This window comes from Paralichthys olivaceus, chromosome 17 (assembly GCF_024713975.1).
Source record: "Paralichthys olivaceus isolate ysfri-2021 chromosome 17, ASM2471397v2, whole genome shotgun sequence".
NCBI lineage: Eukaryota > Metazoa > Chordata > Actinopteri > Pleuronectiformes > Paralichthyidae > Paralichthys > Paralichthys olivaceus.
The window spans coordinates 4,321,042-4,344,831 of NC_091109.1; the positions used below are offsets into that span (position 1 = coordinate 4,321,042).

A 23,790-nucleotide genomic window follows, 5' to 3' on the forward strand; every position below is an offset into this window, starting at 1 on the left:
AACTAATATTCAGAAGCAGACAGTCACCAGCAGCAGCAGCTATAGTTGCATGAGCAAACAACTACTTTTAAAGTGACAACATTTCCATTTTGTTTGTACAAGAGTTTTATTTACAGTGTTAAACGGGTTGATGAATGTGTTAGTTAATTTATCCTCCGGCTGTTTGTGCTCAGAGCTGACAGGCTCGCAGCAAAAAAAAAGGGTCCAGCCTTTGTGAAATAACCTACAACCATGTTTGTCAATGTAAAAGCCGAAGATACATCGTTGTCAGACTCAAAATAAAATAAAACTCCTTCAGCTGGGAATTAATAAGACAAAGAGGTGGGGTATCATGAGCTTTAGTGAGCAGCATCTTAAACACACCAACAAAATGAGAAGTCAGTATTTTAACACTTAAGTCATGCCCCATACACAGAAAAGGCACTGACCTTAAAACGTGCAACAACAACAGACACGACATATGAGGCACAGAGAGCAAAGTTGAGTACAAGTACATTCACAGACGGGAAACACAAGGAAAAATAAAGTGTTCTTTGAGTCTTCAGGACGGTTTGGGCACGCTGTGATTATGCACAGAGGAACAAAACGAAGGACGAGGGAGCAAAGCCTCATTTCCTGAAAAAGGCATTGCGGGTGATGCTGTACAACAGGTGATAAGGCTTTCGTTTCGGGGGCTCGGCCAGTGAGAAGACCTGCTGCTGAGGCACGCTGGTTGGAATGGTGACGTGACGCTGGTGAAGCGGGTGAAGGTTTTGGTGGTGGGGTGGGACAGAACCAGAGTAACCAATAGCTAAAAAAAGGTGAACAGGCAAAAAAAAAAGGTCAAACTTCAGATCAAGCATTAAATTAAACTGAAAATAAATAAAGAGCAGCTTAAAGGGTATTAAGATTTTTTTTTCTTACATTTGATCTTTCCCTGTTTGGCTCTTCTGGCATTAACAATGGCCTGTTTTCTTTGATCCTCACTGATTTCCATTCCTGCCAAGACACACACAGAAATACACCTTCAGGTCAAAATATTTCCATCCACCCCCTTTTTCAACAATCTGTTCACCCACTTCACCTTTTATTTGACATCTATCCACAGTAGCTGTTTTGTATCACGAGTCAAAGGAATCTGTCTGCACTCACCCATCTCTTGGTCTTCCTTGACTCTGTGTCTCTCCTTGGCAAAAGCCTCCAGCCACCTCTGCTTGTCCTGGGCCTTCCTGCAGCACAGCACACACACAAACTCCAGAGTGGAGGCGTGGCGCAGGCGCAGAGCGTTCCGTAGGGTCAGGCCCAGGTCCGGGTCCCGCCCATCGGGCATGTCCAACACCTCGGTCTGGTCCATATCCAGCCGTCCGCGGTAGTGGAGCAGATCTCTGCGCAGGACGTCTTTTTTGCAGAAGACCAACTGGTGGTCAAACAGGAAGAAGCTGCGCTGCTGCATTTTGCCTTGTCTGACGATACGAGTCAGCTCCCCGGGGTGGATGAGCTCTGAACTGCGCTCCAGCACGTCAGGTCCCTATAACCACAGATTTACAGTGTTCTGTACATATTGTTGGAAAAACACACAGAATACATATAAATCATAAACAGACAGGTTACGTCATCATCACCTCCCAGTGCAGAATGGCGACCTGCCAGTGAGCGATGGCGTCAACACTCTCCAGTCGTCTTTTTCTCTCATTTATCAAGCTGGCCACATTCTTCATAGCGTCATAAGCTTTGCTCACTCCACTGAAGTCACTGCAATAAATCAGCAAGAACAGTGAGCATGGGGCCCAGCATAAATGTACACTTCCAGTGGCACACAAGCTTAGAAAAGTAATGATACAACAGCTGTAATAATATCTCAAATCTTACAATAATGCAGGGAGTTGAATTTACCAGAGCAACAAGCATCTTAAATACTATTTTACACTTAATGGTGCAGGCATGCAAATACAGCACCTTAACTCCACACTCTCAAGCTCCAGAGTGCAAATAAAGATGCTTAAACATGTACAACTAGTTCTAGAAGTAAAGGAGGCATACTGTAAGTAGTGATGGATTTCCTGAGGCGTACCTGTGGTCCTTTGGCGTGTACTTGAGCAGTTCTCCCAGCTGCAGCGGGTATTTGCAAATCTTTTGGACAGGTGTGAGCAAGAAACCAGCGATGGAGATGTCGATCATCTGCTGGAGGAGCCGACAGGCCTCAAAGAAATGTTTATATCGACCCAACTTCATGAGGCGCTGCAGCTCAGCACAGGCCGCTGGGTGGGTGTTACAGTACTCTGAGTAGATAGAAAAACCCTCCCCCTACGGAAAAATGAGAAACATTCAATGTAATTTAAAATCTACTAATACACAGAGGTACACAGTGATTCAGTTGATTGTGGCCATTACCTGCAAGAGAAAACAGGAGCCTATTTCACTGAGATGTGGTTGGTCTTTGTTGTAGTTCTTCTCCAGGTCTTTAAGAAACTGCCGCTGAAATCTGTAAATGTCTTCTATGTTGCTGAAGATGGTCTTCAGCTGCAGCTCAGTGAACATTTCTGGGTGTTTACGGCACTGGCGGATGTAACCCTGAAAATATGCACAAAAAACTGCTGACAGAGGATATCAAAACAGTTCAGGTATTGGCCAACAGGAGGTGCTAGATGGGAGAATTCAGCATTTTAGCATAAGATGCCATCAGACACTTCAACCAAGTAATATGTGAAATACAAATAGAGCTTATTGTAAATATCTCATTTCAAAAAGTAAACATACGCCTGTCTCAGACATGTTAATAATGCCAAAAGGACAGAGGGGTTAAAGGTTGAGGCTCATACCTCACAGATGTCTTTCAGGTGCTTGATGTAGATGCGTTCAGTATTCATGATTTCCTGAACCACATTGGTTCTCATCTGCTCCCTGTGCTGAGAGCTGTGCGTGTCCCTGGGTGCCGGATCCTCCTGGTCTGCTACACTCTCCACACTTTCCGCACTCGAATCCTCCTGGTTAACTCGCACCTGAAACACAGCCACCAGAAACACAGTGAGATCTCCTGAGCAACAATTACAATTCAAAAGTAATTTAATTAAAAGTAAGTAAAAAGTTAAAAAAGCCATCTCAAAGTCATGATTAGTTTTTTTAACCATATTAGCTATATTTAAAAAATGTGGTTATTTATTTTTTTACAAAAGGGAACAATAACCACAAACAATTCAGATCTACTTCATATCACTATGGAAACAAAACGTGTAAGTTTAACCGGCTCCTGTTCTGCAACATTGATTCAGCAACAAGCAAATACACAGCAGAAGCTTATCTTCCAATCAAATGACCTCATCATGGCTGCTGCAGCCTGCCTAATTACAACTCAGCTGTCAATCAGCTCTGATCACCACAGAAACCATTTGAACATGTAAGGTTTGAACCCCTTTCACAAACTCTGTTAAGAGGGCTGGAGAGGTTGGTTTGGGGCCAAGCCAGTTTGCCAGTCTTCTCTGTGCTGCTGAGGATCAAACATGTGTCAGACACTAGGGTCAGCTCGTCCACTTACTCTCACAAAGCTGGAGGGGAACCAGGCCTCCCTGTCAATGCCTCTGCCCCACCACCAATCCTTGTGTGAGGCTTCCAGGACGTGGATAACATCTCCAACCTTGAAGGCCAGCTCCTGCTCCTCCATGGTCACATGGTCCCAGAGAGCCTCCGCATACACCGTGTGGCCTGAGCTTATCCACTGAGTAACACACACAGAGATAAGATAAAGATGCAATTACATGCAGGCTAAGCCCCACATCTAACATGTAAGATTATGTCTAGACATGTGGACACTGCAGAGGTTGTTTGTTGTACTGAACCGTGGCCAAACATCTTGAAAACACAAACATTTTTCACGAGGCACGCATGCAGATAAAAGTCACATCATAAATTGAATGCACATTCTTGGAGGAGATGTTTGGGAGTATTGCAACACGACAAGCGAGCGAAACCTCCACAGCCTTACCTCGTTGAGCACAGAGATCTCCACCCCTGGCTGGAGGTAGGGCGTGACATCAGTGAGCTCATCAAAGCTGCCCTCCTCCTCACTCACGCTGTCATCAAGGGTCGCCGAGCACTCAGACACACCATCTGCAACACGTACACAGAGGCTAAAGAACTGCTTTGAGCTGCAAACTTTCTAAATGGTTTTAGTAACCCACAGAACAAGGCACAGATGCAAACAAACCCACACCTGGCTCCACACCAACATTTTCCTCCATCACAAGTATTAACATTCCCAGACTCCAGACTTTTCCCACAGACTACAGTTTGTGATCCAGTGTCACATAACAAGCAACTCCAGCTCTCACCACTGAGCACTCTGTGGAGCTTTCGCCGTCCAACACGATCCAGTCCGATGGGGGTGCTCTGGGAAAGGGCTGAAGGGCGAAACCTGGCAGACACGGCTCTGTAGGGGGGCACCTGGTGGGAGGGGATGGGCGGACGTGACAGGGGCTGTGGAGAGACAAAAGGAAACATCCTGGGATTTAGAAAAAACTCAGTTGCTATGACTCCCACCATCTACCTGATGAATCAATGTCCCACAAAATCAGACAGAAAGCTGTCAACAAACAATGTACATTACTCTTCTAAGTTCTTTCTTGTGTATTTTAAGGCTTTTCTTTTACAGATTGCAGAGAGATGACAGAAAATAATGGAGAAATGTCACATAAGGTCCCTGATCACAACCTGAGCTTTTTGACTGTCTTTTTGCACTGTATAATAGTTTATATTATTTCTGGCTTTTCTTTCCTTTTTTATGTATTTTTCAAAACTCAAGATCCCTTTGTTAAATTTTCTTTCCCATTACTGTCAAAGCTAGGGTTGGTAATCCTGGAAAAGCTAGCATGAGCAGGTTACACTTGAAAATGCGAAAATATGCAACCGAATTTTACCACCTGCTCCCACCTGCCTTCTTGTTAAAGCTACACTCCCAAAACACACAAACACACACTGCCAAACAACAGCTAGAAGCCAACTTTTCCGTGACTCACTCTTTAACTTCTGACTATTGTTTCTGTGTGTGACTCTTCAGTTGAAGACTCTGCTCATGTGCAGTAAGAGCACATGACCAGCCTCCAAGAGGCAGGAAGAACTTGCTTTTTTTTATATCAGGACATGATGAGGTTTTTTTACCAGCCCTAAATATAAACAGTCAGTATTTTATAGATTGGAAAATACAGGTTTAAGTCCCAATATATTAATAACCAGGAATTAGATTATTTGGAATCTGTTTATGAACTACTACAACAGACTCTACCTAAACCTAATTCAACACTCATGGAAAGTAGTAGTTCTAATAGTCCTATAGCCAATTTCTGTGTAACTGGAGTAACTTACAGAAGGAAGGCGGTCTTCCCTCTCCTCAGCATCAGGGGGGAACAGATCCCCGGCTCCTATCACCGAGACAGGCCGATGCCTCCTGCACTGAACGTCGCCATTCATGCCACAGTTCTCAGGGCTCTCTCTGTTCACACACATGTCGTCATCACTGCAGTCTTTATGCGGTGATACATTTTCTGTCCTTTCCTCAGCATGCATCTCTGCCACTTCCTCAGGAATAGGGTGCTTCCTCGAAATAAGCTGCCCATAGTCAGAAATGGGCCGAGGTCGCGAACGCCCGGCCCTTCGCCTGGGCTTGACAGAGGATGTCTCTGTAGTCATTGTGGCTGCATCTGTGGGCGATGCGGGGGACACAGGTGACTCCGAGAGGCTTGTCGGAGAGATAGGAGGTGTGCTGCTGCTGGTTGTTGGAGACATTTCAACTGTATTGAGAAATGCTTCTCGCACTTCTGATGTCACCTGGGGATCGAGAGGAAAATGTTCAATATGGTTTAATAATATTGACTGTCCTCCTGTTCACTGAACTGCGACTTACAGAGATGTAAACACCATATCTGCTGGGAAGAACATCTGTTAATCAGAAACAGCAAAATGGTGCTGTGAGTCATAAAAGCACTGTGAAGAAACAGGCTCTGGTGGCAGAACCACAAGAATTAGGGTGAAAGTATTTACCAGGATTCTCGTGAGAAACTTGATTAGTGCTTAAGTTCACACAGTGATTTACTCAACGTGAGTAACATGCTTATCAAGTACAAACAAGAAACTGCAACAGAAATTGCACAAATATTCCACAATTAAATCTTATCAAACTTTATGTATTGTACGCTCAGCGGACAAATATTGGCAAAAGCTTATTCATTTAGAAATTTTTGTATTGAGTCTTTTAGTCAGCCAGCGGTATCAAACCTCACCTCTTGGTTTTCTTGATCTGGGTCTGGTCCTGAGCATATACACCGGAAAGGCACACAGTAGGCTAGCACCATTGTAAAACACACACCAACACAGACCTGCGTCCTTTGAGGCCAAGTTCCTATGTTTTCTGGTGGCCAATAAAAGTCCCCTGGTTTCTAACATAAATAAATCTGATTTTTCTGGCTCATCTCAAGAGACAAAATCTTTCTCTTTGACTAAAACACATTTCTCTACAACTGTGATTATCGCCCCATCTGCCTGGTGGTGCTGCTCGCTGTCCCAGTGTCCATGGTGCTGGACTTTGATCCATTAGGCTGCAGCTAGAACGTAGAGGGGTGGGAGTGAGGCAGGGGATGGACTCACTCACAGCACCAGGACTATGGAGCCGTTTTTTGCGCAAGGCCCACTAATCATAAACAAAGCCTAATCATTAACTCTGCCTTCTCCTTCAGTGTGCATGTTAGCGGAGAACAGCTGGCTGCAGCATGTGACCCTGCTCCAGCAGAAGTCAGTATAACACACACAGACAGCAAAAGTCAATGTTAAGTCGATGTCACTATTTATTTGATACTAAAGCAGACTTTGGACCGCTGAGATTTGTGGCAGTCACGCACTGTCCTGACAAGTTTCATGTTCACCAGAGGAACTTATCTCCGAGCCTTAGAATCGTGCCAGATTCAAAGATCACATCATGAAATCCTTCTATTTCTTCAGACAAGGTTCAGCGTCACTTCACTGGCACCCATTAATGATTACGCTAAGTGATAAGAAGGAGAATAAATCTTTCCTCTATCTTTCAGTGCTTCCTTTCTCACTGCAATTTAAAAGAGCACTTGTCATTCTAATGATTTCTAATCCCACGCCTCTATTTGCATTGATAAAAAGGAGCTTTTGGTGGTGATAGTGTGAGAACAACTTTAGTTGCATCACATTTTGATGTGTCATCTGCAAACAGTGAAAAGCTGCATTATCAAACCGGCCACTTCCATAAAGATAAAAGTAAGCTTGATGTGATCAGTAGAGTTCAGTAGTTATCAGAATAATATGGGGAGGGAGGGAAAGGAGCAAAAGTGACTGCTGATAAAAAGTAACTTTATATTGTATGTTTGTAAACTTAATTATTTCAGCCTCCTGACATCTTCCTCTTACCTTGACTTGTAGTGACTTGGCCTCAGTCTCCTCTCCTCTCTCTTTTGGATTGAGTGGAGATGAATCCCAATCCTCCACCTGTTCACAGCCACTTGTTGCTATAGCCTGCAGTGAGCACTGAGCAGAGGAGCCGGGTGAAGTCTCTGTTGAATCTGGGGGATCCATAGAGACTGGGCTGATGAGAGCCCGGTGCTGCTGTGGGTTTATGTCGTCTTCAGGCTGGTGATGAACCAGTGGTGTGTGTTCGACAGACATGACCCGCGCTCTGACAGGCGAAGGCCGGCGCTGACGTTCATTAGTTTGTAGGCAAGGCACACGTCTGGAATAGTCGTCATGGAGACGGCTCAGGGATGACATGGGAGATGTGGGGCTGGGGGAGGGGCTTCGCCTGCGTCGGACAGTCAGGTCGGTCATGCTGCCAACCAGCTTCAGCATTGGCGCCTTGGTCTTCACTGGGCTCTTTATGTAATTCACAGCGTGGCCTCGCAGGTCCACTGACGAGGCGCTGGCTGTTCTCTGGATGTTTGGTGTCCCATTTGACATGCTAGTCCTCTGCGCTTCTTCCTGAGGAGATTGAGGACCTAGAGATGGGGCTTTGCGTCTGAAAGGTGCCTTAAATATGTGAAGGTTTTCAGCGCTTTTGCTCATTCTGTTAAGCACCTTCACGTTTGTGTTGTGGTTTATGCTTTGGACATTGACAGTACATGTCTGATCTTGTTTCTGACTGTCAGCAGCTTCGTTTGTGCTGCTTCCTGCAACCCTTCCTCTCCCCATGTCAAATAAAGAAATGCGTCCTGCCCCGTATGCTCTCCTGATACTCCTGGAGAAACGTGAGTTCCGGGTGAGACCATCTCCTTCATCGTTTTCCTCATCATCATAGTCCTCAATATCTGAGCCGCACTGGCTCATCATAGCCAACGTATGCACAGTAATATTTCCATTCGACAAACTGGACCCCTCTGCTGTTTTTAAATTATTTGTTCCATTATCTAGACCAGGGTCAGTGTCGGCTACAATTGTGCCATTAACCATTTCCTGATTTGATGACTCTTCATCAAGGTTTGTTGCCCCTCTACTCTGAATACCCTGAAGCACAGAGGAGCGGAGCTTTTTGAAGGAGCCTACAACACCCAGTCCTGGAAGTCCGGACCAGGACTGGGGGCCACCATTGCTGTCGTTGCTGTGGACTAAGGTGGGGCTGTCAGCGGATGGACTGTGAGCAGGGACAGGGCCCTTCCTCGAGTTAGAAAAAAGCCTCATGATTCTTGAGGAGTAAGGCTTTCCTTCAGGTTGACCTATTACAGGGTTGGACCAAGCTGAGGAGTTGATGCTGTTCAATTTGTTCTCCTCAGTGAGAGGACCTGCGCTCACCGGCTGTACCTGGGCACCACATCCAGACAGCAGATATGGAACTGCACTCCTGTCACCTTGACTCTGAAATGGGTAGATGTCACTGAGGGGTCGGCTTCGGATCAACGGATCAGCTTTTGAGTTGTGGACGCACGGGAGAGGGTCTTCGCTTGTGGACAAGCCTCTGTCCTTTTGTTCTGCCTGCAAAACCAAATAGATTAGTTTAGAGACCTCCTGGTGAATCATATCAGAATTAATGGTTAATATTCGCCATGACTTAACTAGAGACACATTCGTTCTGAGAGGTAAAATAAAAAATGATTGTTACACAAACACTGCTGGACATTTTTTCAAAGCCGTCCATTAAAATAAAAGCTCAAAAGAACATTAGCCTAAATAGTACATACAGTGTGCTTAAGGGAATGAACGCAGGAGAATTAACGACTGTGTTTACAGTGCAGTGCTCTCCGTGTTAGTATGCACAAGAGAAGGAACTGTGAGTGTGCACAGAGTCCAGAGCAGTAAAATATCTTTCACTGAACACTACGTGCATTTGTCCTTGGTGCCATATTTCAATGTCCAAAGAGGCCTCTGTCGGGGTGGTGCTGTACTAAGTTCAGCTGTGCGTGTGTGTGTTTGTGTGTGTGAGAGAGATCCAGGGTAGTGGTTAATACAGCTGAGCCTTTGAAGTGGTGCCTTGTGAGCGTGACTAAGCAATGAAATTTGTTAATCCATTGTGATTAATGCAATAAATTGCCTAGTTTTCTCCAGATTACGTCCTTGATGAGGCGATGCCAAGGTGAAGGGTTTTCTGTGATCATCAAATCAGTGAAAGAGTTTCGACTCTTCAAGGTGAAACACAACGAACTCTTAATGTCTGCCTGTATGAGTTTAGAGCTAATTGACAGTTTTAACAGCAAACATTTGACCCGCAATTGAAGGAGAAGCACAACCTGTTTCTATATTGCCCTTTTCAAAGAGTCAGATTCCCCTCCAGGTCTCTTCTTTTTTGGAATGCGTTCAGAGGGCCACACGTCACGCAGTCCCGCTATAGCTGGCAACTTCCTTACAAGTATCTAATAAGTTGAGGCTACAGTTCATTGATGATGACAACTTCATGGTACATTGAATACAGGTGAAATTATCATCCCTTATTGACATCTTCCACATATTTTAAAGTTAATTTGCAACCTAAAAATTCCCACACTTTCAGAACATAAGCTACATCCACATGCAAGTTTTCCTTCATAATGTTTTTGAATTTGAAATGAAATTACCAATGATTCAATATCCAAAATAGATCACTCAATACGACTGATTCTTCTGCCTCTGTTATATAAACTAGGATGATTTATGGTTATGATGTTAATGTGTATGAGCGTGTGGCCAGACATGATCTTAGATTTTGGTTGTTAGGATAATACGATACAGAAACATGTTTACTTCTCATGTTTTTGAAAACAGTACAATATGAACATAATAATAAAATGTTCATGACACACTATAATGTCACTGTAAGCCGATGTATGGACATTTTAAGTGTTGCTTAATGTACATTAAATTAAAAACATAAAACTTCTCTTCAGATAGTGATATTCTACATATTTACAATGATTATGTTTTTCATTATCCGCGTTCAAACAAGTGCCCTCTTGTGATGCTTACAGTTAAAAACATCTGCTGATAATGATATTACAGTGCGTCATAAATCATTATTTAATTGCTGATGTGCAGCTTATGATGCTAAAAATAAAGTGTTACCATATTAACATTGTTGCTGATTGTTTTGCTTTTCTGCCTGGAAAACCTTCAACAGAACACTCCCACATCTATCAATAGCATTCAGATATTTAATAAAAAATATTGGGATATTCCACATCGATTTCTCAACACAGGCGAAAGGTTTTTTAAGGTTTGTTTGATTTTGTTTGTTTCGTGTATGCAAATACACAGAGGATCCTGGAACGCTTCCATTCCTCACGTCTCCAGGCATGTTCAGCACCAGATGGGTTTTCTCTGTCGAATCAGCTGTCACTTCAACCAGCTCGCTCCATCACACTGAACACTTATGTAAACACAGATCCGCCGCTGCCAAGCACCACTGCTGACAGACAGTAAGCAGCCCTCGTGAACAATGTGTTGCTTTCAAAGCGATGCTGAATTGTCTTATTGTGCCTTCTACTCTTTCGGCCACGGAGGAGTTTTGTTGAGTGGCTGCTGGAGAGGCGCACGATCAATAATTCCATCTGTTTTCAGAGCAGAAAGATGGCAGATAGGGAAAGAATTTCTAAAGCCATATCCTTTAAAACACCTTCCTCCCGCTTCTCTCCCCACACTTGGCGCCAAATGTCACAGGCCAGTTGGGGCCTACTAATACTTGGCAGAGCTGTGCATCAGAACCAAGCAGAGACAGGTGGTCACCATGTCACGAGAACACAACACAGACTGCAGACATCAACACCTTCTGTGCAATAAGCTTTATACCTAAAGAACAGTGTACAGACTGTTAGTCTTCTTGAATTCTACCAATGCCTTTTGAAACTGGTGATCGTTTGATTACTATTATTATAAATTGTGCATCAATATCAGTGGTAATGTAACCTTTCATATACATGATATAGCTAAATTAAAACGTGAATGCATAGTACATAGCCTTATATTTAAAGAGCTGTCTTTTGATACAGTACAAAATCATGCACATGTATAAACCATTTATAACATAAAAAGTTTAAAATTTAAAATTAAGTTAAAGCTTTAGTTTCTCTGAAGGAAAATATGACAAATGACAAAACTAAACAATGCAAATAATACACGCTACTGTAAAGAAGTCCATAACTACATCCATGCATCCATATCTGTCACATCCAGACAAATATTACTTACGTATATATCAACATCACACCCTGTGCAGATCACTTATCGATGATCGATGTTTCGATGACTTTCCCGTATAACCTCTGCCTTTCCAAACTGCGTACTACGATCACTGCTCCTTGTCGGCTTCCTCTACCTAAGCTGTGGATGGGAGCGGCACACTGGGGCCCTGGTCCAGAGTTAATTAAGAGCTCAGGGAGGAGCCCCCCCCCCCCCCCACACACATGGCAGCCAGCTGGAGCCAGCCTTAGATTAGACTCCCAGAGATGAGGATGGACACGTACCAGAATATGTAAACATGTACGCAAGGGCTAAAAAGCATGCACTCCAAAAACACTTTTGCAAATAGTTGGGAGCATCCTTTCAAATGGTGCTCAGCCCCTGTCCATGTGCGTGTGTGTTCATATACGTGTGTGTTCATGTACGTGTGTGTTCATGTGCAGAGTTGAGTGGGGAGTGAGGCATTTTAAATCACTGACTCCCTTCCTGTTTGGTTAGAAGACATATAAGGAGTCAAGTCATAAATGCAAAGTGATAAGTAACCTCCTGTCCATAGTTCCCCTCTGCAGAGAACTGAGGTATGTCCTGCCTGAGGCTGGGATACAAGTCATTAGGGCAAAATGAACTGAGTATTAAAGTAAAAGACCACCAGACAGGGAGTATAATTTTCTATTCTCGGGCTCAACTCTGAGACGCACACAAACACCCCACAGCAACACCACCATTCCTCTGTAAACTGTCACTTTGCCAGTCGATTATATGTCCTGGAGAATAAAAGTCCTAACAACAGCACGTATCGTTGTAAAGTACAGAAGCTGATCAGCGAATCAATAGATTTATGTGAAAATTAAGCTGATGAGTAATAGAGAAAAAGGTTCAGTGCATTTCTTTCTTTCAGGTGAATATTAATGTGATCGTGTGTTAAGACTAAGAAACACTTAACAATAGTTGTTTAAGATATTTGAATCCATATTAAAATCATCTTAGCCTTGATGCCTGTCAGCCAAGCTCACAGCCTTTTTTCCAAGCAAAGATGAAAAGTGAGGGAGCAGTGTGTGTGTGTGTGTGTGTGTATGTTTGTGTGCATATACCCAATTCCTCTTCCTTCCCAGTAATAATCTGATAAGCAGAGCTTTACCAGTCTGTGTGCAGGACTGGTTTCATCTACACATGATAGCCTAATCGGGAAGACAATTCAGACTATTCAGTACTGACTGACAGTGACACAGAGAGCTTGTAAACAGCCTGCCAGGACTTGACTATAAGGGAGCAGCTTGGGAGAGAGATATTCAAAATAGATTGTGATAAAGGTTGAAATTGCACCAGCAGTGTCGAAAAGGAGTGCACCACCTCTTCTGGGGTCAAATTAAAATCACAAACTGCTAATAACTCATTATCTTTATTATTGTACGGCCCTGGTTTCCACAGCAGGTCCTGTCCTTCAACATGTTCTGCCTGGATCAGGTGAGCACAGTGGCTCTGGTTCACTTTCCTGGTTCGGGTCTCATATTTGGCCATGACCTAGTTTCTCTTTTTTTATTTTATCTGGCAGACAGAAGGAGCACGGGAGCTTCCACGCCCCTTTCTATAGAGCGTGGGAAGTATGGGTTCAAGCCAAACCAGGGTGTGTCGCCACTCTCACACAGTCACTCAATTACTCACCTGATCTGCACTGTCATAGAGACAGACAACCAGAAATGTAACACCACACGGTGTACCAGGCTTAGCAGGAACATAACCAGACATAGAGTCTACCTGTCAACAGTCAACAGTGTAACCTGATTGCAGGAAAAGAAAATTCAAAGGCAGCTCCATCAAAAATCATTCACACACCATGGAAACAGAAAGCTTCGAGAGGTCAAATCAACCTAAGAAGTATTTCCATGGTGCAAATAGTGCTTTTACTTAACTTAGACACAGCATTGAACATGGATGGAGAAACAAAGAACATTTATTTGCTTGTCCTGTGTACTGAAGTTCAAAAGGAAAGAAACTTAAGCAGATTAAGTTAAGTACAGCGACAAAGGTCTAAGTATTTTATGTCTCATGAGGCAGAATTACAACTGAGTAGGAAATAGACAGTTATAAAGATGTTCTGATAACAGCATTGCAGAAAATGCAGGATCTGGCACTGGGACCGATCCGATATCATGTCTTTGCAGTTTATTAGCTTTACTCAGATAAAACTGCAGTTTTCTTTTCCTGGACATTCTTCTTTCTCCAAAACAGCAGTTTCTCTGTACTGCCACTGACGAGTACCGAGAGTACTGAGACAAAGAAGAAATGATGACCAGTAGTGCAGTGTTACACAGAGGTAACTAACATGTCAGCAATTTGGCAATATTATTCATGCTACAAAGTCCCACAAGGAACATGGAAATGTGTACTGTATACAATACATTATTTTCAAGCTATTCAAAGGGAATAATTATGTATCGTTAGCTTTAAAGATTTAATTACTTGTGGTACTGGATTCTTATGTCATTTATTGTTTAAAGGGTTCAACCTGAGCCAGTTCATACAATAAGGATGGCAATCATAGTTTCCATACAGGGGTGGTAGCTATAAATACACATCATTTAGGTTGAGATTTTTTATCATGTACTGGCATCAGATCGGTGCTCGGTATGCTCAAAGTCCAAGTATCGGAATCTGTATCAGGGAAGGAAAAATGGTACTGGTATATCTCTGGTAATACTAGAGTACAATCATATTGGTGTACAGTGATTGGTGCCATTATGTAAACCAGTGGGAAAACTCTACCACATTTTGCCTCTGGCATTAGTCTATCTATCTGAGGAGAGATATGAAAAGGTTCATTAATTTGGAGTAAATTGTACTAGTGCCTGCAGACGTTTATTAGTAATGCAGCTAAGTCAGTATTAAACAGTCTCTGAAAACAATGTGGCCTGAACAGAGGATTATTCTGAGTAGTTTTCTAAGCTGATAAAGAACTCTGGGGCCAAACTGCTTATTTACTTCTGCATTAATTAACTTTCTTTGGCCGTAGAGCTCTTTGTAGTAGCTGGGCCCTCCACCTCCTCCTTCAGCTGCTCCCTGCACAGCCTGGCATCTCCCACATCACTATAACAACCAGGCGAGTAATGCACCACAATGAGCCCCTCAGGTCCCATTTTAACGCGAGGGCAATATCACTGCGAGCGTAATGTGATGGAAGAATATCAATCATAGAGATGATCTGGTTGTTACGTGTGAATCAAAGGGGGAAAGTTTGTGCTCACCCAGCTCATAGTCGCTGATGTTGTCCACCTGACTTCTCTTCTTCTCCTCACATCAGCACAGCAGCTGTTCGGGTTGTTCCTCCATCACGGGGAAGTTTCTCTGAGCTCCCGACCACTCGTTGCTCTCAAACATGTCGGCTCCAGACAAACAAAAAGCAGCGACAGGCTCGCCGCTAACTCGTCTCCATGTTGAGACCGGTTGACTTCTTACTCACACACTGGGTTAGCACCTCAAGCTAGCCCGCGGACTCACAGATAGCAAAATAACTTCTTCAAAACATTGCGCAAGATCTGCGGGTGTGAATTCCCCGACTTCCTCCGACCGGTAGATCCAGTAGACTGTTGAAGTGAACACGGGGGGAAGAGCGGAGGGTGTTTTTCAAACCGTGTGTCCGGAGGAAGGCTCGTTCAGCGGCAGCTCCACAAGAAGAAGCTTCTTTCTTCAGTCGAGCATCATTAATGCACTTGTTGCTGTGTTCGCAAGGGGGCGGGGCGTCGGGGGGTTCACGCCGGAGGTGACTGGTTGACCGCAGCGTGACCATCCCGCTCACAGCCAATCACAGCTCAGGAGATTAGTCCGTGACCGCAGAACCGCGCCCCCTGTTGAAACGCGCTCCATTGAAGAAAAAGAAACAGACAGCAACAGACCGGGCCTTCCAGTCGGTGCTGCTGTCTGGATGCTTGTGGTGTGTGTGTGTGTGTGTGTGTGTGTGTGTGTGTGTGTGTGTGTGTGTGTGTGTGTGTGTGTGTGTGTGTGTGTGTGTGTGCCCATCCCCAAATACCACAGACACTGGTGACTGAGCGAGTCTTTATTACAAGAAGAGGAAGCAGGGAATTAAATTTACCATCTTATTGTGTCATATATGCATGCACCTATGCATATGTGTTAAACATGTGTGTGAGTGTATACAGTGTAGTGTATTTACATGTTATGTGACACATATGTACTAGACATAACAAAATGATCAAGGAGCAAAGAATCCAGAGAATGTCATCATCCTAATCAGCTCATACGTGTGTGAGTATTTGTGTGTGTGTGTTTAATTATACTTTCATGAATGCGGAAACAACTTCTTGCCACTGCAAATACAGACCAATAAAAGCTACCCCAGTGATAGATGGAACAAAGCACATGGTCATCAGATATAAAACATATTTACCTGTATACACACTAGAAAATCCAGAGAAGTTAGTGTCAGCATCTTCACCAGCACATATATGTATATATGTGTATGTATACACACACGTGTATACAGATATGCATGTATACCAAAATTAATTACTAGACATAGAAAAATATCAAGATGTAAAGATTAAGAATCCAGAGGAAAAGGTGTCATCTTCACCAGCACATATATGCAATATGTGTGTGTATTTATATGTATAGAGGTATATACATACAGTAAATGTAGATATGTATGTACTAACTTGAAATAATATACAAGAAATGACAAAATCCTCAAGATGCAAAGATTAGAAATCCAGAGAAAGTAGTGTCATCGTCTTCATCAGCAAAGAGTCCGTTGAATAACTCTCCTCCAGCCACCTGCAGCCACACTTTATCTCCCACCTCCAGGTGCAGCACAGCGCCCCCTGCTGCCTGGTCCTCGCTGCTCTGGTAGTTGTCCGTGGTGTGGATGATCTTTACCCCATTCTTCATGAGAACCACCTTCACGTTCCTGGAGAAGACGGTGATGTGGTAGGTGAAATAGTAGGCCCCTGCTGCGGAGCACGTGAATCTTCCTGTTTGTGGATCGTAGTGATTCTGTCGGTTGTAAATGATCTTGTCAAACCGGATTGGTGCATTGGCTGCTGGGAGTTTAGTTAGTGCTGTGAGTCCCACTGAGAAGGCACTTTTAGAGATAACAAGTTCTTCTCCCTTGTCGCCCTTATCACCCTTATCTCCTCGAGACCCCCTTTCCCCACGATATCCGATGCTGCCTTTGTGGCCTGGAACACCAATTTCCCCTTTTGGGCCTGGCCTGCCCGGGGGTCCCAGTGGTCCCTGAAAGCCTCTGTCACCTTGAAGACCAATTTCCCCCTTTTGACCCTCTGGTCCAGGAGCCCCCAAATCACCTTTAGGCCCCTTAGGTCCAGGCAGCCCAAGCTCTCCTTTATTCCCTTTCAGGCCTATGGGTCCGGAGACTCCTTGGGGCCCCATCTTCCCAGGAGGGCCCCGCTCTCCATTATCTCCCCTTTTTCCTTTGAGCCCTGCTGGGCCGACAGCACCTGAAAATGACAACCAGACAATAAACCCTTCTGTCCTTTTATTCTGTGAAAAGGCATATATATATATATATTATGTACCCAGAAAACCAGATTAACAGACAAACAGCAGTTAGAAATAAATAATTGCTTTATGACAGGTTAGTTTAAAGACCTATTTATTTTTCAGAGGTGGTTTTTTTTTGTTCTCAAGGTACATACCAAGCTCCCCTTTGTCTCCCTTGGGGCCATTACTGCCTGCTGGACCAGTTAGACCAACTTCACCTTTTCATGCATGGTTGATAAATAATAATATTGTTAGAAAATGTGAAGTTGAAATTGCAAGAGGAATGTGGACATAGTCAAGTTCTACAGGATAAATTTGGTCTTCTAAACATACCTTTATCACCCTTTTCACCGCTTAATCCATCTCGCCCATCTCTGCCAGGTATGCCGTTGTGCCCGGGGTCCCCTGGTATTCCAGGGTATCCACAAATGCAACCTTTAGTTTGGGCTTCTTCCAGTGCAGCACACCAGACCACCAACAGAAGGAGCAAAGGAGCAACCCGAAAAATCACCTGCAACATTGTCTTGGATACGCCTGTCTCAACAAACCTAAGTATCCCTCAATGCAAAAAACTCAAAGGTCAAGCAAGTGCGTAATTGAACTCATAACCATGCGACCTAATCACATGCAGCAAATTTTCTTCAACCAGGCAGAGTCGAGATGAGCAGAGTGGAACAAAAGACAATCATCCAAAGAATATACACGAGACAGACGAGAACTTTGGACAACAGTGACGCCGGTTCTCTCACAGTCTGTTCATTGGTCTGTATTTCTGGCTTACTTATTGTGTCTGTCAGTTAGGCATCTCCTGTGCCCCTTCGCACACTAGGCTAATAATAAGCTGACTCGAAGTGCATGTGAGGGCCAGACATGCGGATGGTCACAGTGTCACATATATGCCTGTCCTATACAGTGAAGAATCTATTTTCAACAGAGCGATACAGGACTTTTCTGGATACTTGACCGCTCAAAGCATTTTTACGGCATATGTCTAACTCACACACAAGTTCACCCGCTGATGACGCAGCATCAGAAGCAGTAAGGGGTTCAGGGTCTTGCTTAAGGACACTTTCTGGAAGAGCCAGGGATTGAACCAGGAACCTTATGATCACTAAACTGGCCATTAGAAGAGTGAATACCTCTACCAAACCCAAACAGTCCCCTTAGATTCAACCAAGCTGCACCAAATACATTCATAGATATCAGTTCCCTTAATGTGCCCATTTTTTTCATACAGATCCCTGAATTATTTTGCAGGAAAATGGTGAAACTATTGAAAAATGTCTAATCTGATCATTCCTAGATCCGCATCCCTGATCCAGGGTTCTTCCCCGACCCTTAATGCATCCTTTCATCTAATTTTGTGAAAATCTGGCAAACAAACAAGTAAACAAACCTATAATAAATTGACAGGGTTGACAACAAAACCTCCTTGGCAGTGGTAATAAAAGAGGCATTAGGAATCCATACCTCAGAATAATAAAAGCTGGATTTAAACAACAGCATTAATGATTGGATCTCTCTATTAATTGGATGCCAATAAGAAGATGAGATGTTAATTCATGCAGTTTTCTCATATGTGGTCTTCGAAATGCCAACAGTCAATAACAGCTGACCCTATAAACTGGATCACTGACATCAAATGTGACCTTTAGTGGTCCAAAGCTCAGCTCATCGTCACTGGAGTGGCTTAGACAAACACTGGTGCTCACTCTCTTCCCTCAGAGGTAATCTCAATGCTGGATCTATGAGTTAATGATTTAAGCATTTAGATTGCTTTATAAAAAAAAAAAAGAATAGAGATGCACAGTCATTCCCAGATAGATTGTGTGGTAGTTTAGACCTTAAACAGATGTAGATCAGCTATTAAACTGTGAAGATTTAATATCTCACTCAAGGTCACTTAGCAAGCCGGACGTTTTCTGGCAGACAGGCTTGAATCAGGCCTGTCTGGTAGATGAACCATCATCATTATGCCACACTGTTGTAACTTTATTAGAGTGTGCACAGTGAGGAGAGAGAGAGGAGGGATGGGCACAGGGGAGGAACCAGAACATAAAACCAAGATAAGAAAACCCACAACATAGACTGCACACAATACAACCCTGTCTATCCAGCTTTTGTGTTACACAGACACCAACATATAAATGTGAGTATCTGTTCACATACTTTATTTCTTCAATAGTTGTTCTCACAAGCCTCCAGATATAAATATATTCAAAAATATAAACATGAGAATACATAAATGTGAACATTCAAGCAGCGTCTTCACCTGGCACCAGAAATGGAAACGTCACTGTCACACATGTTGGCTACTGCACATTGATTTAAACAAAACATGGACACATTATGGGAAAAAAATCTAACAAATAACGAGGGCATGGCTCAGAAGGAATGAAACTCGTTTATAATTTGAGGGCAATAATATCAGGACCCAGTCTCTGACGTCCCAAAACCAGGCACAATGTGAGGTTGGTTTGGTTACAGAAGATATACCACAACAAGTCCTCAGACAAGATCGCAGAGACATCATCAGGCGAGAGTTTCAACAGGTTTAAGGCAAAAATAATCACACAGTAACCGTCTGATTATTTATGATCATTTTAAATGAAGGAATATGTACATACAAATAAATAAATAAATAGTTCACAAAATGCTGTAACAGTGGCTCAAAGAATTCTGATTTAAAATATGCATAACACTGATGGCTTGTTTCATTTAAATCTACAGTTTTCTATAAGACCTATAAGGGATGTTGAATGACTATGAGTTCCACATTAACCATTTGGATATAGAAAGTCAGGAAACAGTCAACAAAGCGAGGGAGGGAACAGCACATGGCACAAGGGAAGACAACGTGAAGGACGAGATTTACAGCATTTGACATCATTTGTTTTAGGATGTGGGTTTGAACACTGTATGGGGAAAAGCAGCAATTCCAGGGAAGTTGAGGTCAACGTGGCTACAGAGGATATTGGATTTTTTGGGGGGGCTACAATGCTTGTGGTATTAGTAGAAAACAAGGTCTCCGAAGCAGAGGAGCAGGTTAGGTAGGAAACTTTCTACATGATCTGACGGTGCATACCGTAGCCCGTCATACCAGCTTGGGAAGCTCCGCGGTTGCTACCCATCTGCAGGCCAATCAGACTCTGTCCTTGGCGCAGCTGCTCTTCAGTGAACTCTCGTCGATACGCCTGCGCTTTCCTGCATGTGTCAAACAGAAAAGAGATCATGTTCATTTGTTGTGGAGAATATGATTTACTCTTATGTTCAGTTCATCTTTGTCTTTACCTGCGGAACCATTCTCGATCACCTCTGTAATGACCATCGTCCTTAGTGACAGCCACGCTCCCCAGAGCCATCAGGGTCCTCTGCACTGCTGCCATGTCCTTCCCTGTGGCCAGAGTAATAAAATAATTATACTTCCAGCTGCAAATACTCATACAAACCAAAACATGCCCCCCTCCCCCAGTTATACATAAAACAAAGCACATCATCACATTTAAAACTGAGCGCAGCCGCGGTTTATTAAACCTCTTTACCTTCCCAGAGGTCCACAGTTTGAAAGATGTCGGTGGTCGTCACTCCGTAAGCTTCTGCTGCTTGCAAGAACTGAGAGATCTTCTCCATCTGTTTGAAGGCCATTTGAGTCTCTGCAATCTTCTTGATGGGTTCCTTACCCCTTGGATAAAGGCTGTTGATGAGTCTACACAGGATCTGGGACAAAGGAGGTAAGATAACTGGCTTGATGAAGTGAAAGTGGCAATGCCGATAACAGAAGGATGTCTGGAAAAGAATAGACTCAGTTGTTTGCCATGCTTAAATGTGATTATGAATCGCAGCGTTCTCTTTCCATGACATTTTCTACTTCTATCAACAATTCAAAAACAGCAGTAAGTGTGTCGTGCCTCTAGAGAAGGAATACAAAGCAGCTGTTAAATTAATTGTTGGTGCAGGAACCGACGCCTCTGCCTCGTCTCAATGATTTTTTCTTAACATGAGTGACAGCACTGCAGCACTGTGCAGGGTACCTTTTGGAATTGGTTGTTAATTAGTGATAGTGCAAAGGATTGACAGATGAGTTTACTATTACACGCGCCCATAAATTTTAAGTCTGCAAAGCAAAGAACAGTTTTTTTAATTCACTGTCAATGTGAAAAACAAATCACTGTCCTCTTTTTTATCAGTTGGTCCCCATTTCTAATGGGAGTGATAATAATGGTCTATTGTTGCAGGTTTTATAGCAAAATTATGTCTCAGTAACAAATATCAGAATAATATCATTTACTCAAGCTTTCCAAAGCTACAGGGAACATAAATCTGGAGGCGTTTTTACTTTTTAAATTCATGGTCTCTTTAAAACCGAAAGGGCTGTTATCATGTTGCAGCTTTAATAATTCAATGCTAACTTCTATTTTAAGTGCAGGCACCGCAGCTACTCACTGTCCCGTCCATCAGCCATTTCTGGAAGTTCTGTTTGCCCGTCTGTGGTTTCTCCATGTTTCCTCCACACTGAGCCACAATCCAGTCCACCAACCTCTGCTCCAGGTCTGGGTCGTACTTCTGGTCGATCTTCTCCTGCACCTCCCGGCTCAGGCCGTAGGTGGGCCCTCTGTTCGCCATGGCAGCTCTTGCAACACTCGCAGTATCTCTAAAGAGAACAAATGGAAAAAGCCATGTTAGCATATTTTACTGTCTTATTTGTATCCTGGTTAAATTACTACAAGATAAACCGTTGTTATACAAACATGAGACAATCTGTTGCATTAGATCTTTACCACAAACCACTTCAGTTCAAGAAGAAAAGCTAATTTCCCTCTGTCTAACAGCACCCAGCATCTCTGGAGGCTGGAGCTGGAAGGGTGTGGTACTTGGCAGCTGTCCCAGGGAGGGACATGCCCTCTTATTGCCATGGAAACAATCAAGCCCGTTTCCGGCACACTGAGGCCCCTGATGTGCTGCATGAGATGATGCTTTATGACGCAGATTAAATAATCAACTGTATCTTTTTGTCCGAATAAAGTTTGTCCTGATACAAAGAAAGCATGCAATCCCACAATGAACACTGGGTCTATATTTAGCCTGCACTTTAATTAAATTACGTCAGTGCTCTTTGCCGCATATAAATGAGTGTGTTGTCTCTGCTGCATCTTTTGTGAGGCGCAAAAAAAATTTGTACATTCAAATAAAGTCAGCTCCGACACATTCTGCAGCTTGTTAAAACGTGAGTATTTCCGCAAAGCAACTGCGTAAAGCTGACGCTCCATCTGCGACACTACATCGTTTGCACCATCACATCCAATAAAGCGGTGAGGAAAAGACAGCGAGCACTCACAGGAGAGGAGAGGAGAGGAGAGAGCGGTGAGATGAGTCCGGTTAACACAGAGTTAGTCCCGCTGGGCTGGGCACGGCTGAGGATGCTGCACCGCTGCTGAAGCATCCATGAAGCGCGGCACAGGCGCGTGGGGCCGGGCTGGATGACACTGTGTCCCAGCGAGGAGAGAGACGCTCGTTTTATATGCCGACTCGTCCAGGAGGGGTCCCGAGAGAGCGCAGCCGGACACTGGTCACTGTGCATGCTCAGTGTCAGGCAGCGTAGAGTGGGCGTCAGGACGCACAGATGGTGCCAGATGAATTTAAACTGTAATTTAACTTTTGCCGGGAACTTAAAGGATATACACCATCTAACACTAAATACCCATTTAACTTCATTATAGATAATACATTCAGTGTCTTGGTCAATATCACCCAAGCAGATTGGATGATTGAAAATATTGTATTATTTGAATTGGTTGAGTTTTTCGTAAATACCGAGAATTGTGACTCGATACAGAGAATGTGTTGCCTTATTTTGAGCAACTAAGATTTCAAAATGTGGGACACAAGAATGTGAGTTGCACAAACCTGCTTTATGTAAAACTAGTAAATATAACTAGTCTGATTGATCGGTTGGAAAGAGGAACCTTTCGCACACGTGTCGGTATCTGCATTCATATTTGCTAATGTGAAAACTTTGGTTTGCAGCGTTAACAATGTAGTATGTGCAATTGTCTCAGTTCCAGTTCTACATATTTAGCTATATTTGTGTTTTTTTGTTCATAGTTATTTATTAAACTGCAAAATATCATATGTGATGACATTTGTCATAAGGGTTTGAAACCACCATCTCCTCTGCTGGCATTACAACCGTCAGGCTGTTCGCGTCCATAAATCTGTGTTCGGTCACAGTTTAGACGCAAAAATGACAGAGTCCACAGCTCAGCAGCGAGTTAAAGGTCACAGCTGCAGTTAAGCAGACCTGAGAGTTGAGTGGTTGGATTCGCCCCATTGAGCACAGTGTGGGTGGTGGCCAATTACATGTTAATAATCAACAGTCCAGTGGCTCCATTCAGCAAGGCTCTCTGTAGCTAAAGGCCAGCAGGTATAAGGAGTCGTGTAACAGAATGTCCAGCCATCATGGATAAACCTAACATGGCTGCAGCCTACAAGTCTGATTTAGACTCTTCTACAATTATAATTCATTTGGTTGATGTGCTAATGTAACTGGCTAATTGTATTAAGGTTCATTGTTTTGTTGTTGGAACCATTTTAAAGAAATGGCATCATTTTAAAATCATTTCTCATCCTTCGTCATACAGCTTTACAGTTAAGTAA

The 23,790-nt window shown here is 43.4% G+C and overlaps 3 protein-coding genes across 7 annotated transcripts; all 3 read right to left on the reverse strand.

The window, feature by feature from the left end:
• Positions 1-87: 87 nt before the first annotated feature.
• Positions 88-15,356, reverse strand: spata13 (spermatogenesis associated 13). 3 transcript variants are annotated; one of them, XM_020087511.2, is made up of 13 exons: positions 14,865-15,356; positions 7,399-8,949; positions 5,335-5,796; positions 4,305-4,449; positions 3,959-4,083; positions 3,512-3,691; positions 2,799-2,978; positions 2,371-2,550; positions 2,051-2,283; positions 1,602-1,731; positions 1,132-1,507; positions 904-978; positions 88-790 (listed from the first exon to the last, which is right to left on the reverse strand). In XM_020087511.2, exons 1-13 carry the CDS (start codon positions 14,871-14,873, stop codon positions 609-611), a joined length of 3,828 nt encoding a protein of 1,275 aa, XP_019943070.2. In that variant the 5' UTR covers positions 14,874-15,356; the 3' UTR covers positions 88-608. The 3 variants fall into 3 exon arrangements, with proteins under 3 accessions (XP_019943070.2, XP_019943071.2, XP_019943072.2); XM_020087512.2 differs by lacking the exons at positions 7,399-8,949; positions 14,865-15,356 and adding an exon at positions 6,249-6,560; XM_020087513.2 differs by lacking the exons at positions 3,959-4,083; positions 4,305-4,449; positions 5,335-5,796; positions 7,399-8,949; positions 14,865-15,356 and adding an exon at positions 3,841-3,950.
• Positions 15,357-15,658: 302 nt separating this feature from the next.
• c1qtnf9 (C1q and TNF related 9) lies at positions 15,659-19,117 on the reverse strand. Its single transcript, XM_020087380.2, has 3 exons — positions 17,470-19,117; positions 17,292-17,354; positions 15,659-17,093 (listed from the first exon to the last, which is right to left on the reverse strand). Exons 1-3 carry the CDS (start codon positions 17,654-17,656, stop codon positions 16,324-16,326), a joined length of 1,020 nt encoding a protein of 339 aa, XP_019942939.1. The 5' UTR covers positions 17,657-19,117; the 3' UTR covers positions 15,659-16,323.
• A 169-nt stretch (positions 19,118-19,286) lies between these two features.
• tagln3b (transgelin 3b) lies at positions 19,287-23,224 on the reverse strand. 3 transcript variants are annotated; one of them, XM_020087466.2, is made up of 5 exons: positions 22,477-23,224; positions 21,580-21,787; positions 20,679-20,853; positions 20,428-20,530; positions 19,287-20,340 (listed from the first exon to the last, which is right to left on the reverse strand). In XM_020087466.2, the coding sequence occupies exons 2-5, from the start codon at positions 21,757-21,759 to the stop codon at positions 20,199-20,201; spliced, it is 600 nt and encodes a 199-aa protein (XP_019943025.1). In that variant the 5' UTR covers positions 21,760-21,787; positions 22,477-23,224; the 3' UTR covers positions 19,287-20,198. The 3 variants fall into 3 exon arrangements, with proteins under 3 accessions (XP_019943025.1, XP_019943024.1, XP_019943026.1); XM_020087465.2 differs by having other exon boundaries at positions 22,472-23,224; XM_020087467.2 differs by lacking the exon at positions 22,477-23,224 and adding an exon at positions 21,915-22,434.
• Positions 23,225-23,790: the final 566 nt, after the last annotated feature.

Excerpts from the sequence above, each read along its gene's own strand:
- spata13 (XM_020087511.2), bottom strand. Across the intron at positions 3,692-3,958 it reads AGATCTCTGTGCTCAACGAG|TGGATAAGCTCAGGCCACAC; the intron begins GTAAGGCTGTGG and ends TGTGTTACTCAG. Across the intron at positions 1,508-1,601 it reads TCGCCATTCTGCACTGGGAG|GGACCTGACGTGCTGGAGCG; the intron begins GTGATGATGACG and ends CTGTGGTTATAG.
- c1qtnf9 (XM_020087380.2), bottom strand. The coding sequence starts at position 17,656 with ATGTTGCAGGTGATTTTTCGGGTTGCTCCTTTGCTCCTTCTGTTGGTG. Across the intron at positions 17,355-17,469 it reads CGGTGAAAAGGGTGATAAAG|GTGAAGTTGGTCTAACTGGT; the intron begins GTATGTTTAGAA and ends ATGCATGAAAAG. Across the intron at positions 17,094-17,291 it reads GGGAGACAAAGGGGAGCTTG|GTGCTGTCGGCCCAGCAGGG; the intron begins GTATGTACCTTG and ends TGTCATTTTCAG.
- tagln3b (XM_020087466.2), bottom strand. The coding sequence starts at position 21,759 with ATGGCGAACAGAGGGCCCACCTACGGCCTGAGCCGGGAGGTGCAGGAG. Across the intron at positions 20,531-20,678 it reads AACTGTGGACCTCTGGGAAG|GGAAGGACATGGCAGCAGTG; the intron begins GTAAAGAGGTTT and ends CTCTGGCCACAG. Across the intron at positions 20,341-20,427 it reads GATCGAGAATGGTTCCGCAG|GAAAGCGCAGGCGTATCGAC; the intron begins GTAAAGACAAAG and ends TGACACATGCAG.